This window comes from Chanodichthys erythropterus, chromosome 21, assembly GCF_024489055.1.
Source record: "Chanodichthys erythropterus isolate Z2021 chromosome 21, ASM2448905v1, whole genome shotgun sequence".
NCBI classification, from domain to species: Eukaryota; Metazoa; Chordata; class Actinopteri; order Cypriniformes; family Xenocyprididae; genus Chanodichthys; species Chanodichthys erythropterus.
Window position 1 is genome coordinate 23,906,615 of NC_090241.1, and position 11,834 is coordinate 23,918,448.

The following is an 11,834-nucleotide window of genomic DNA, read 5'->3' on the forward strand; positions in this document are numbered from 1 at the left end:
GTGTGTGTGTGTGAATGACACTGTGTGCACCTTCTATATGTTAGTGTTGTCCTCAGCTTGTGGAAAATCTGCTTGTGATGAACTTTGATTCATCATGTGACTCTTATCACCACTGTGTTTGGTGACTGTCAGTGTATTATAAAGGTACAAAACAGATATTAGTACTTCATTAGGTTGGTAAATTAACATTATATCAGTTAATGAAATACGTTATTTTACCGTAAATTTAACATATTTTTTTTACGTTGCTACTGCATTTTTTATGGTAAAGTTCTGGCAACCACAGCTGCCGTTTTTTTACCGTAAATTTTACTGGGATTTTTTTGTACAGTGCATGTATGGCATTTCAAGAAATAAAATAACAAATAAGAAATGTATGTGCGTAAATGTGTGTGTGTCTTCAACTTCTGGTTGTGTGTGAGAGTGTCGGTGTGTCCAAGGACTACTACTTCTACCAAAAAGACTCAGAGGGAGAATTTAAATATGAATGATTTATTTGGTACAAGATCAGATGAAATAAATAACGGCTCGTAAACGGCTCGTAAAGAGCCGTTGAGAAGGAACTTGCAAAGGAAGTAAACTCGTCCGACTATTTCTCTGCGAACCATTGCCCTTGAAAGAAACCCCCAAAACCAATGGAAGGGGCTGCATCAGTAAATAACTCGAGTGCAGCTGATTATTCAAAAACGGCGTTGTAAAAAAAAGAAATGCCATTCCAGTTGTTAAGCAGGAGCGACCAGAACCTAAGGTCTGATCAACACCCGTCATCTAAGTGAATTGAGTCAATCAGGCTATTGATGGAATGGGCCAGTGTAAGCAGATGAGAAATGAAGGAGCGACCTTGAGGGATAATTCGCATAGCGAAATTGAGATGACCGAGTAGAGAGAGCATGTCCCGTTTAGAAACTGTAGGAGCTACGAGAAAAGAATCTAAGAACGACCTTATTCTGAGAAGTTTATCGTTAGGAAGAGAAGCTTGCATCTGAATGAAATCGAGAGCGATACCAAGGAATTTGAGTGAGGTTGAAGGACCCATAGTTTTCTCGTTTGAAAGGGGCACGCCTAACTCAAAAAAAGGGAATTTTAGTGTTTCGAGTACGGAGCTTCGGGACGAGGGAAAATTTATTAGCAAAAAATTTATGATTTATTTGGTACAAGATCAGATGAAATAAATAAAACAAAATAAAAATTAAATAAAAACCCTCGACGAGCGAACTTCACTACGACACCTACAGGCAGCAAAGTAGTATGGTAAGATCAGTCTATTTATATTCGATGTCGAGCTGTGATTGACTACACCAGATTACAAATTAATGTTGTGGCATTAGAGTCTTTCTGGTAGAACTTACACATGCGCTTTCATTTCTTGTTTTGTCTAGGTACTAGGTACATGAGCTGCACAATGGAAAAATCCCAAGACACAGAGAAAGTCAAAAAGTGAAGCCCAAGAAATAAGAAATTATTTAACAATGGCCACTTTAAATTATTTATGATTTATTGCTTCCCTTTAAAGGAAATTGATCAATCTGTTTTTCAAATAATAGCAAGCAAAATCTAAACACATAATCATAATCTAATACTGTGATTTATAGACAATTCCAAGACTTGTCTTAATCATTCCCTGTAAGGATTGTAATATGCATGGAGCCAAACATATAAAAAAGCAGTAAAATCATCAATAGAACCGGAAACAACAAATTAAAGTATGTCGCCCAGTTAGAGAACCATTGTCTCATCCCTTAACCCCAGTCATATGCTTCAGGTGGATCAACAATTATGGTTTTCATGTGATTTATCAAGTCAAAAATATTGTTGTAGTAATCGTTGTTGTTATGTTGGTCCAGATTAACTAATCAACATTAATCTGAACGTCCCCCTTGGCACGGGGCAGCCTTCAGTCTACTCGCGTGTATCCACTGCGGCTGTAGGTCAGTCAACACTCCTGTCCTCGTCACTGCAATCACCGTGGCCGGCCCCAGATATTTTGGCTCTCTGATCTTGACTGGCTTCAGACTCCTTATCAGCACCTGCTGGTTGGGCACAAACTTGTGTGTTGGTTTCTCTGAGGGGAGAGGAAGAGTTAGTGAAACATCACCATTAATAGAATTCAACATAGTCGCCCAGGATCACCTCCATTTCACCTAAAGAAGAAACGCCAGCGCGGCCTTTGACCCATGGTGTCGGGAAAGGCTTACCCATCAGAATTTCAAAAGGAGACAGACATTTTAGTAGTGGAGGATGGTGTCATTCGTATTTCAGCTAAAACAGCTGGCAATACAGTCATCCAATTTTTTTCCGTCTCTATACACGCTTTAGTTAATCGATCTTTGATTGTTCTGTTAAATCTTTCAACAACTGCAGATAATCTTGGATTGTACAGTATGTTAAAATGCCAATCAATAGCTAAAGATTTAGCCAATAATTGTGTCACCTTTGATGCAAAAGGTGTTCCATTATCACTTTCGATTACACTTGGTATCCCAAATCTGGGTATAATTTCTTTACACAAAATCTTAACCACCGTTTTTGCATTCTCCCTCGCACATTTGAAAGCTTCTGGCCACTTTGTGAATCTGTCAACAATCACAAGCAAATATTTACAATTTTGAACAGGTGGCATGTGTAAAAGCTATTGCAGGTCGATGGATGTTAGTTTTTTCACAGATAAAGCACAAATCTAACACCAATTTGGTTGTCTCGTGTACATCTGCAATGCAATACAAAGCATTAATTGCCTGAGCTGTCTTTGCAGCACTTGTGTGAGAGAGACCATGATAGTGACGTATAAGCAGCACAAGTGTTGACTTTGGCAAGGCCACTTTCCTTTCAGAGTATCTAATAATTCTCTATTTGTCTGGCTGACAGCCTTTTGAGGCCCAGTATTGTAAGTCAGCCTCTGTAGGTTGGCTCTGTATATTTTGACATCAATATCAGGCAAATTAGTTACGTGTGCCATCATAGCAACTTCCCCAAATTCAATTGCCTTTTTGCATGTTTTATTTTAGCGGCCTCTTTAGCAGCTGTATTGCCTCTTATTTCCTCTGAATCTCCTGCTGCATGTCCCCTCACCTTGACTATGGCCACTTTGTTCGGCAACTGCACTGCATTAATTAAATCGCCTATCAAACGAGAATGCACTATTGGTTTTCCATTTGCTGTCTTAAAATTTCATTGTTTCCATGTGTTGCAAATGCAAAGTCATGGACTGCACTGTACGCATACTTAGAATCAGTATAAATTGTGACAATTTTATCTTTTTTTAAAGGGGTACTTCACCCCTGGAAAGAAGAATGTGTATTTAAAATTGTTCATTTATGTAGTAAAAAAAAAAAAAGTGAAATTATTTTTGAATTTGGAGCTTTCTATACTGAGAAAAGGCAGAAAATGTATTTTTGACTAATGTGGATGAAAGACAACAACTCCTAGAATGCACTTGTTTTGCTGCCCTTGCGAGGCCACGGCTATCGGTTACAGGCGGCATTCAGGAAAATTTAGTTCAAAAGTTAGTTCATACATTTACAGCGAAATGGTGCTAAATTGCTTTGTACCTGGATGTACACCCAAAACCAGGAAAGGACAAGTAAGTTTCCATCATTTTCCGATTAAGTTAAAGATGTAAACAGTGGCTGCGGGCCATCAAACACCTGAAGTTTGGAGATGACACTGTTATAGAAAACCTAAAAAAACACAGAATATGTAGCCTCCACTTCAAGCACGAGGACTACGAACCAAATATCCTTGCAATGAAGAGAACCATTCTGAAGGACACCGCGATACCATCAATATTAACTTTCCCAGAGGACGAACAGCCTGGGCATCTGGCACTAAGCGTATTCGCCTAGAGGTAAGACTCGCTGATACTAGACTGATAACACAGTAGCCTATATGTAGTGTTGTAGGTAGCAGTAAAACTGCAAACTTTGCAAAGTAACGTTAGATAGACAATTACATATAAGTTGACTTATCAAAGTAAAGCCAATGTTCGGTAAAACTGAGTTAGTCTATTTATCTATTTATGCTAACGTTACCACAAAAGCCTGTTGCTGTATTGTATTAGATGACTGCAGAGGCCGATGAATTTGCGGGATGAACCACTGATGTAGTGCAGACAAAATAAAGTTACTGTAAGCTTAAAAATATAATTGACACCCATTTTTGATCAAATCTTTGATCTATGTCCGTGAGTAATCTCAAACGCGCATATGTATGGGCTAGGGCTGGGCAATATATCGAATGCTTTTGTCACGCGCATATAAGTTGACTTTGTACCTGATAAGCCACGCAATATCGCGTTCAATATCGATGGCGATGCATATCGATATTGAACGCGATATTGCTTGGCTTATTAGTGAACTACGGCTCTGTCTATTAAATGCCGCTTCATTTGAAAGCAGGTGATGGCGATTTAGCGGTAATCAGTGAACCGGCTTTACTGACGAAATGCGCGTGACAAAAGCATTCGATATATCGGCCAGCCCTAGTATGGGCGTGGTGAAAAAATGCGGAACTACCTGCTATTACTGGCTGTAGTTTTAAGCCTCTGGCCAAAAAAGCCTCCGATGACGCAAAATGACGATTTTTGCATCATCGGAGGCTTTTTTACAGAATAAAAATGCATAAATCTCTCATCTCGGGCTGATATGAAGGGGGAAAGCACGCTAATTCGAAAATACTAGTGGTATTCTACTAATACAAAGCTTAATGCTAAATCCTGAAGTAACCCTTTAAGTTCACAAGCTCTCGTTAGTGCCACTAGTTCCGCTGCCTGTGCTGATGTGTATGGTAATGATTCTGCTTCTACCACTTCATCAGGGAGTCTAACAACTGCATAGCCACATAAATATACACCATCTGTTGGTTTAGAACATGAACCATCAACATATAGACTATCCCACTCTTGTAGGGCCGTATCTAACAGATCGGTCCTACAAGCAGTTTCAATTTCAATTGTTTTCAAACAATCATGTACCTCATCATTGCTGTCAGTGGTTTGGTCGGCATACCGAGCAATTCTCTCAAAGCAATGACAGCATTGTGTGGCACAGATGTTTGCTTAATCGTTAAATTTGTAGACGCTAACAACGCTGCCTCATAACCTGAACGACGCTGTGCCGTCATGTGCTGCGTGTTAAGATTATGTAAAATTGCATTTACCTGGTGTGAGGTGTGTAACGTCAGTGGATGTGAGAGGACAGTTTTTTCAGCATCTCGTACCATCAGTGCAGCAGCACTGCTCTTTACCAGCTCCACTCTGTCAGGAGAGATCCTTTTTTGTCCTTCTGAGATAATGTGTCCCAGATAAGAGACTTGTGGTCTCACCCACTGCACTTTCTTTCTTAAAGCTTTAAACCCTGCCTCTGCCAGCACATTGCAGACAATGATGGAGGCCTGTTCACAGTCCTCTGCTGTTGTGGCTGAGATGAGCAGGTCATTTGCATACTGTGGTAAACATGTAGTCAGTGGGAGCTTGATGTTGCTGAGGTGCACGATCGCAGAGAACACAGCAGGCGAGTCAACGTAGCCCTGAGGAAGACGTGTCCATGTAAATTATTGTTGTCTTTCCATAGACCGTTTTTGTTTTGTTTTTGTTTTCTGTAACGCAGTGTATGGTTTATCATTGATGAAACCTGCTTCGTCCTTGTGCTTAGCCTACAGTTTTGGATTTACTCGTTTCAGTGGTGCTATCTCTTCTCCCTCACTCTCAGCTTCACTCATCATAACCCTCACGAGTGGTCATGAACTACTGTATTTCCTTTCTTGTCGCTGTCCATGGATACACACTTTCTGCAGTTCTGTATGTTTTTTTTCTTTCTCATAGCAAAAAATGATTTTTCAAAGTTTTAAATAAAACAAAGATTATTGAAACACATTTTTACAAGAAAATGCGTTTTCTGTCTTTCTACTTCAAAATTTCACTTTCTGAGTGAAATCAAACACCATGTTTCTCTTTTCTTCACATGACTACATCTGTTTTACCAAATTTGTTTTCCCATTCTATGTATATGATGCAGACATTAACAATATATTATGAGACCAATAATTAGTTTAGCTCTTTAAAATGGGGACCTTTATCTATATTTCAGCTTTGAAGAAACACATTCACACTTGAATATATAAGGCAATAAGAAAACAAATAGTCTAAAAGTACTCACAAAATGGATATGAAATGAAGATAAAAAAGATGACAGAAGAGAATTAAATAAACTGAGAAGTATCTCTAAATTATTGTACTTTGAGATTCGTTTTGAAAGTGAATTTGATGGTTCCACTCTCTTATCTCTTCAAACAGAAAACAAACTGTCCACACCCTTTCTGCTGCCTTATAGCCATGCAGTAAACACTTGAGAAATGTAGATAAGAGCAGAGCACTACATATGTTTATATTTGCTTCTGGGAACACATTCTGAAAAGTCATTCAGCTACAACAGAAATGAGTGGGTAAGTGTAATTATTTTCTATTTAATGAGACAAATGCAGGTCAGGAATATAACAAAAACTGCTTGCTGATTGATTGATTGATTGATTGATTGATTGATTGATTGATTGATTGATTGATTGATTGATTGATTGATTGATTGATTGATTGAAAAGGTATAGTTCACCCAAAAATGAAAATGATTATTATTTACTCACCCTCAAGTTGTTCTAAACACACATGACGTTTTTTCTTCTGTTGAACATTGAACACAAAAAAGAAATTATGAAGAATTAAGCAAACAGTTTCTGACTCCCCACTGACTTCCATAGTATTTTTTCTCTCTCTTTTTTTATAGTATGGAAGTCAGTGGGGACCATAAACTGTTTGCTTAATTATTCATAATTTCTTTCTTAGTGTTCAATAGAAGAACAAACTTCATTTGTGTTTAGAACAATTTGAGGGTTATTTTCATTCTTCCAAATATCTTCTTTTGTGTTCAGCACAAGAAAGAAACTAATACAAGTTTGGTACAACTTGAGGGTAAGTAAATAAGGAAAATTTTAAGGTGAACTACCACTTTGACTTTTAATACTAGTAAGTCATGAGAACATAATTTGTCTTTATTGTGTCATAATTTGCTGTTAATGTGTTATTCTTCAACAGGCAAATACATTTAAAAAGTGCACTAGTATTCTTTTACATACTTTTGCACTTGCACTGGAGCTGCACTGAAGATATATGTTCAGGTGAAGACTGCAAAAATAAAGATGTGTATGACAAAACTGTGACAGCAATACCTGAAAAACTGAAAGATGGAGCCACTGAAATATTTTTGTACACAGTAAGATTTCTGTCATACAAAAAGGAGCTTTTTCTAAAAACCCTCAAATAAAGAAAACCGAATTTCTCGGGACTTCAACTACGTCCATAGAGGTCGGAGCCTTTGAGGGTTTACCTGATATCACAACCATTGAGATATCTGGCACAAATGTGACATCATTAACCGTGGGTGTTTTTGAGGATCTCATCAACCTTGAAAAAACTTGTTTTACAAAGTAACAGAATCCGAAGCCTGGAAAATGGGTTATTTGATGATTTAAAAATGCTTCAAGATCTAAGTCTACATATGAATGAGATTAGCTCTATTGAGGAGGGGACATTTGATAGTTTAGAGAATCTTAAACTACTTCATCTTGCAAAAAACAAAATTAGTTCTATATCGACATCTCTTTTTTCCAAACTTAAGAACTTGTGCATTTTCAGGCTTTATGAGAACCAGCTGACCTCTATGCCTGATGGGATTTTTGATCATCTCCCTGATCTGACAGAGATAGCTTTGCAAAGCAACAAAATCTCATTTATAAAACCAGATTTGTTTCCACACAAAAGTAATTTAGTCAAACTCTTTTTGGACCACAATCTTTTAACTGAACTGCAGCAAGATCTTTTTGTTGGTTTCTCTTCATTAAAGACTCTTACTCTGCATAACAATCAACTCATCCGTCTTCCCACTGTCCTTTTTGGAGAAATGCCTAAAATGACTGAATTGAGTCTAAGCCATAACAATCTCACTGACTTACCAACTGGAGTTTTCAGCCCACTTAAGAAGCTCAAGAAGTTAGACCTTTCATCAAACCAGTTTTCAATGATATCTAAAGACTTTTTTGAAGGTCTTGAGAAATTGTCTGATCTGAATCTTAAAAATAACAATATAAAGTCATTAAAAAAAGAGGACTTTGAAAAACTTCAGTCTCTTACAACACTTAGACTGGGAAATAATAAACTACAAAGCCTTCCTGGAGATGTTTTTGATGCTCTTCCAAAACTCAATAAACTATATCTTTACAAGAACCCGTGGCAGTGTGACTGTAACCTGTTGGAATTCTTTGAATGGATAACGAACAATAAAGACAAGATTAAATCAAAACCTTCAGAAGTTTGTGAGTCCCCAAAAAACCTGGAAAATCAACCAATATCCTCTTTAACAGAAGAACAATTAATATGCCTCACAACTTTACCAAGTACCATCCCTGTCTGTACAAGTACTGTTCCCATGACCACACTGCACACCACAGTTGTCTCAACAACAACCTCAACAACAGCAGTGCCTACAACAACAACTGAACCATCAGTCCCCACCACAGCATCAACAACTACGCTTCAACCAACAACTGCCCCTCTGACTACAGAACCTTTTCTCAGCACACATAGTAGTTTCATCTGTACCAGCTCTCCTCAGCCTATTCTCTCAAGTCCTTTTCCTACCCACAAGAAGTCATCATGCAAGGAACCAATGATACTACAATGCTGCTGGTGGAAATCTGCTGTACTCTTGTGCTGGCCAAATTAACTTATTCACTATATTGTTCTCTGGAGCAAAGGGAGACACTGCACACCCAGGTCAACCTGACTCACTTCTCCAATATTAAGTCTATTATACTCAGACCAGTTGAAGAGACCGTAGCTCTGTGATTTTCTTTTCTTTCTCTTGATCTTTGAGTAGCAATGAATTTCTAAAAAGCATCTATCATTGAGACTGAAAACAAGATTAATTTCTTTTACTGCTTTCATAACACTTTATAATAACTGCACACTATGAAGCATTAGTTACGCATTAGTAAACAGTCAATTCATCATTTATAAAGTATTAATAGACATGTCTAAGCAGTTTATAAATACAGCTTTAAATGCTTTGTTCTTGATTTATAAGCATTAAACTCATTTTGGCATATACATTCCACGACATTGCACACTCGTATTATTATGCATTTTCGTGTGATCGGGCTCATTACGCCGTGTTCAGTTCTAGTTTGTTTATATCGCACTGTCTTTCTGCTAATGAAGTTAGGGCAGTAATTTGATTTTCTGTCATGATTGTGAAAAATGTCACCATGTAGGTCATTTATGCTGAATTGAGAATGCAACAGGTGCTCACATCATTGTTCAGGGAAAAAATGGACGGTGTAATACAATTTTCGCCTTTTCTACATTTAAATCTCCTTTTTAAAGCTTTACAAGGCATAAATAGTCCTCACTTGAGCTCACAAAAATAGTTAACTGACCAGTACGAAATGTTATAACTACCTGAATTCATTATGAATTACAGTAGGAATATGTGTTAATAAAGCATTTATTAACACACAAAGTAACTATTACTATGTCTAAATAATAAGATGTATAAATGGATGTTTGAATAGCTTATTAATCATTTACTTCTTAAATGATCATATGAACCACTGACAACTACTAAATAACTGGTTTGTAAAATAATGTATGCTTAATTTATGCTTATAAATCAAGAACAAAGCATTTATATCTGTATTTATAAACTGCTTATACATGTCTATTAATGCTTTATAAATGATGAATTGACTATTTACTAATGCTTAACTAATGCTTCATAGTGTGCAGTTATTATAATGTGTTACCAAATAGTTAACTGACAACTACTAAATGTTTTATATCTACCTGGAATAATCATGAATAATACAGTAGGAATATGTGTTAACAAAGATTTTAGTAGCTATGTCTATACATACATAAATGTACATTTAAATTGTTTATTAATCATTTACTACACTTTATAAATTATATTATGAGCCACTGACAGCTTCTAAATAACTGGTTTGTAAATCATGTAATACATAATTTACAAATGAAAAATTGATAATTAATAAAGTATGAAAATACAATTATTAAACACATTATAGATATGCTTGTAAATCAAGAACAAAGCATTTATAGGTGTATTTTTAAACTGCTTACTAATGACTATTAATGCTTTATAAAGGACTTTTTAAACTATTTACTAACGCTTAACTAAGTTATTATAAAGTGTTACCATGAGCATAATTTAAGTGAAGAGTTTGCATTTCAAAATTCTTCTTATTTGACAATGAATTCCACATGATCAAGTTATACCAGCATGATTTGAGAATGTTATATATTTGGAACATCTGACTTTTCAGAAAAGAGAGTCACATGGTCAGTGTTAAAAATATGCCAGATTATTTTTTGGTTTCAGATGTTTGGACTTCACAGTACATTAAGGCAAAGCGTTTATGTGTGTGTATTTTTTAAGATTAAATTTACTGTTTTTATATGTACTATACGTAATATATTGTAAGTTATATTGTGTTTTGATGGTACAAGATTATGTCTTATATGTGTCCAGTGTTGCATTTCTTTACCTATATAACTGAATACCATAAGAGATAATACATAGCTAGGTGTACTTGATTTTGGTGCACAATGTGAAGGCAAAAAAATAATAAATAAATAAATAAATAAATAAATAAACAAACAACGCACAGGGGTAAACATGAAATTTGTATTGGTTTTGCCAAACCTTTGTTTCCTAAGCATAAGTATTGTTTCTTATGCTCTAAACAATATAATGACGTGAAAAAAATGGGTCTCAGGAGGATATCGGACTCTTATGAATATGAGTCCCATGAAACATTACGGGAGCCACTATGCATGTTTATTCGTTTGGGTTTATTAACATGTCAGATCGGCTAGATGCATGCACGGAATGTGGGAAAACAATTAGAGACACCGGAACGATAATATCAAATTTTATGAGACATCTCATCCACAAAGGTTAGCTGCCTGGCTCATTTGGATAGCCAGCCTGTTTATATATATATATATATATATATATATATATATATATATATATATATATATATATATATATATATATATATATATATATATATATATATATATATATATATATATATATATATATATAAAATCTAGCCTTTAAACCTACCACTACGTTTCAATCTTTTCATAGTATATGCAGCTTTTCTCTTTCTTAATGTGTGAGAGATAGAAAGAGATGTTAACCCATTTATTACTTAAAGCTCATATTTTAACGTATCGCAATCAGTAGTTTTCTATTGACTTAAAAATGTCGAGGTTTGATATTTTCTGATAATGACTGTCGTCAATAACAAACTGCTGTATAACAAACCGTGACTCACTGGCGCCATCTTGTGTCCGCTTAGCTACGTGTTGACAGGACGATTGTTTTGTACATTGTAATGGATTGTAAGGTAACAAGCTGGATGTTATCCCTTGGCTTACACCATAGGACCTTAATTTCTAACAAAACAGATGATAGAAAGGTCATATTTTTGTCTATATAATACAACTAGGATTTAAAAAAAGGATTTGAGTATGAGTTTTTTTTTTTTTTTTTTTTTTTTTGGTAAATGAGTCGAAACTCGACTCGAACTCGTGACAACTGACAAGACTCCAGACTTGACTCGGACTCCAGATAAAAGACTCGTGAACATCACTGCTTGAGAGCCTCACTGAGCCATTGGATTTCATCAACAATATCTTAAATCGTGTTCCAAAGATGAACGAAAGTCTCACGGGTGTAGAATGACATGAGGGTGAGTAA

The 11,834-nt window shown here is 36.0% G+C and overlaps 1 protein-coding gene and 1 long non-coding RNA gene across 3 annotated transcripts; one reads left to right on the top strand and one right to left on the bottom strand.

Annotated features, from left to right (window-relative positions):
* Positions 1–589: 589 nt before the first annotated feature.
* On the bottom strand, positions 590–6,231 carry LOC137011365 (uncharacterized). Its single transcript, XR_010893472.1, has 3 exons — positions 6,153–6,231; positions 5,155–5,523; positions 590–2,062 (listed from the first exon to the last, which is right to left on the bottom strand). It is a non-coding gene; the product is annotated as an uncharacterized lncRNA (long non-coding RNA).
* Positions 6,232–6,322: 91 nt separating this feature from the next.
* LOC137011354 (leucine-rich repeat-containing protein 15-like) lies at positions 6,323–9,004 on the top strand. Of its 2 annotated transcripts, none has more exons than XM_067374132.1 (3): positions 6,323–6,438; positions 6,919–6,958; positions 7,082–9,004. In XM_067374132.1, exon 3 carries the CDS (start codon positions 7,521–7,523, stop codon positions 8,766–8,768), a length of 1,248 nt encoding a protein of 415 aa, XP_067230233.1. In that variant the 5' UTR covers positions 6,323–6,438; positions 6,919–6,958; positions 7,082–7,520; the 3' UTR covers positions 8,769–9,004. The 2 variants fall into 2 exon arrangements, with proteins under 2 accessions (XP_067230233.1, XP_067230234.1); XM_067374133.1 differs by having other exon boundaries at positions 6,366–6,434.
* The last annotated feature ends 2,830 nt before the right edge of the window (positions 9,005–11,834 follow it).

Excerpts from the sequence above, each read along its gene's own strand:
- LOC137011354 (XM_067374132.1), top strand. The coding sequence starts at position 7,521 with ATGCTTCAAGATCTAAGTCTACATATGAATGAGATTAGCTCTATTGAG.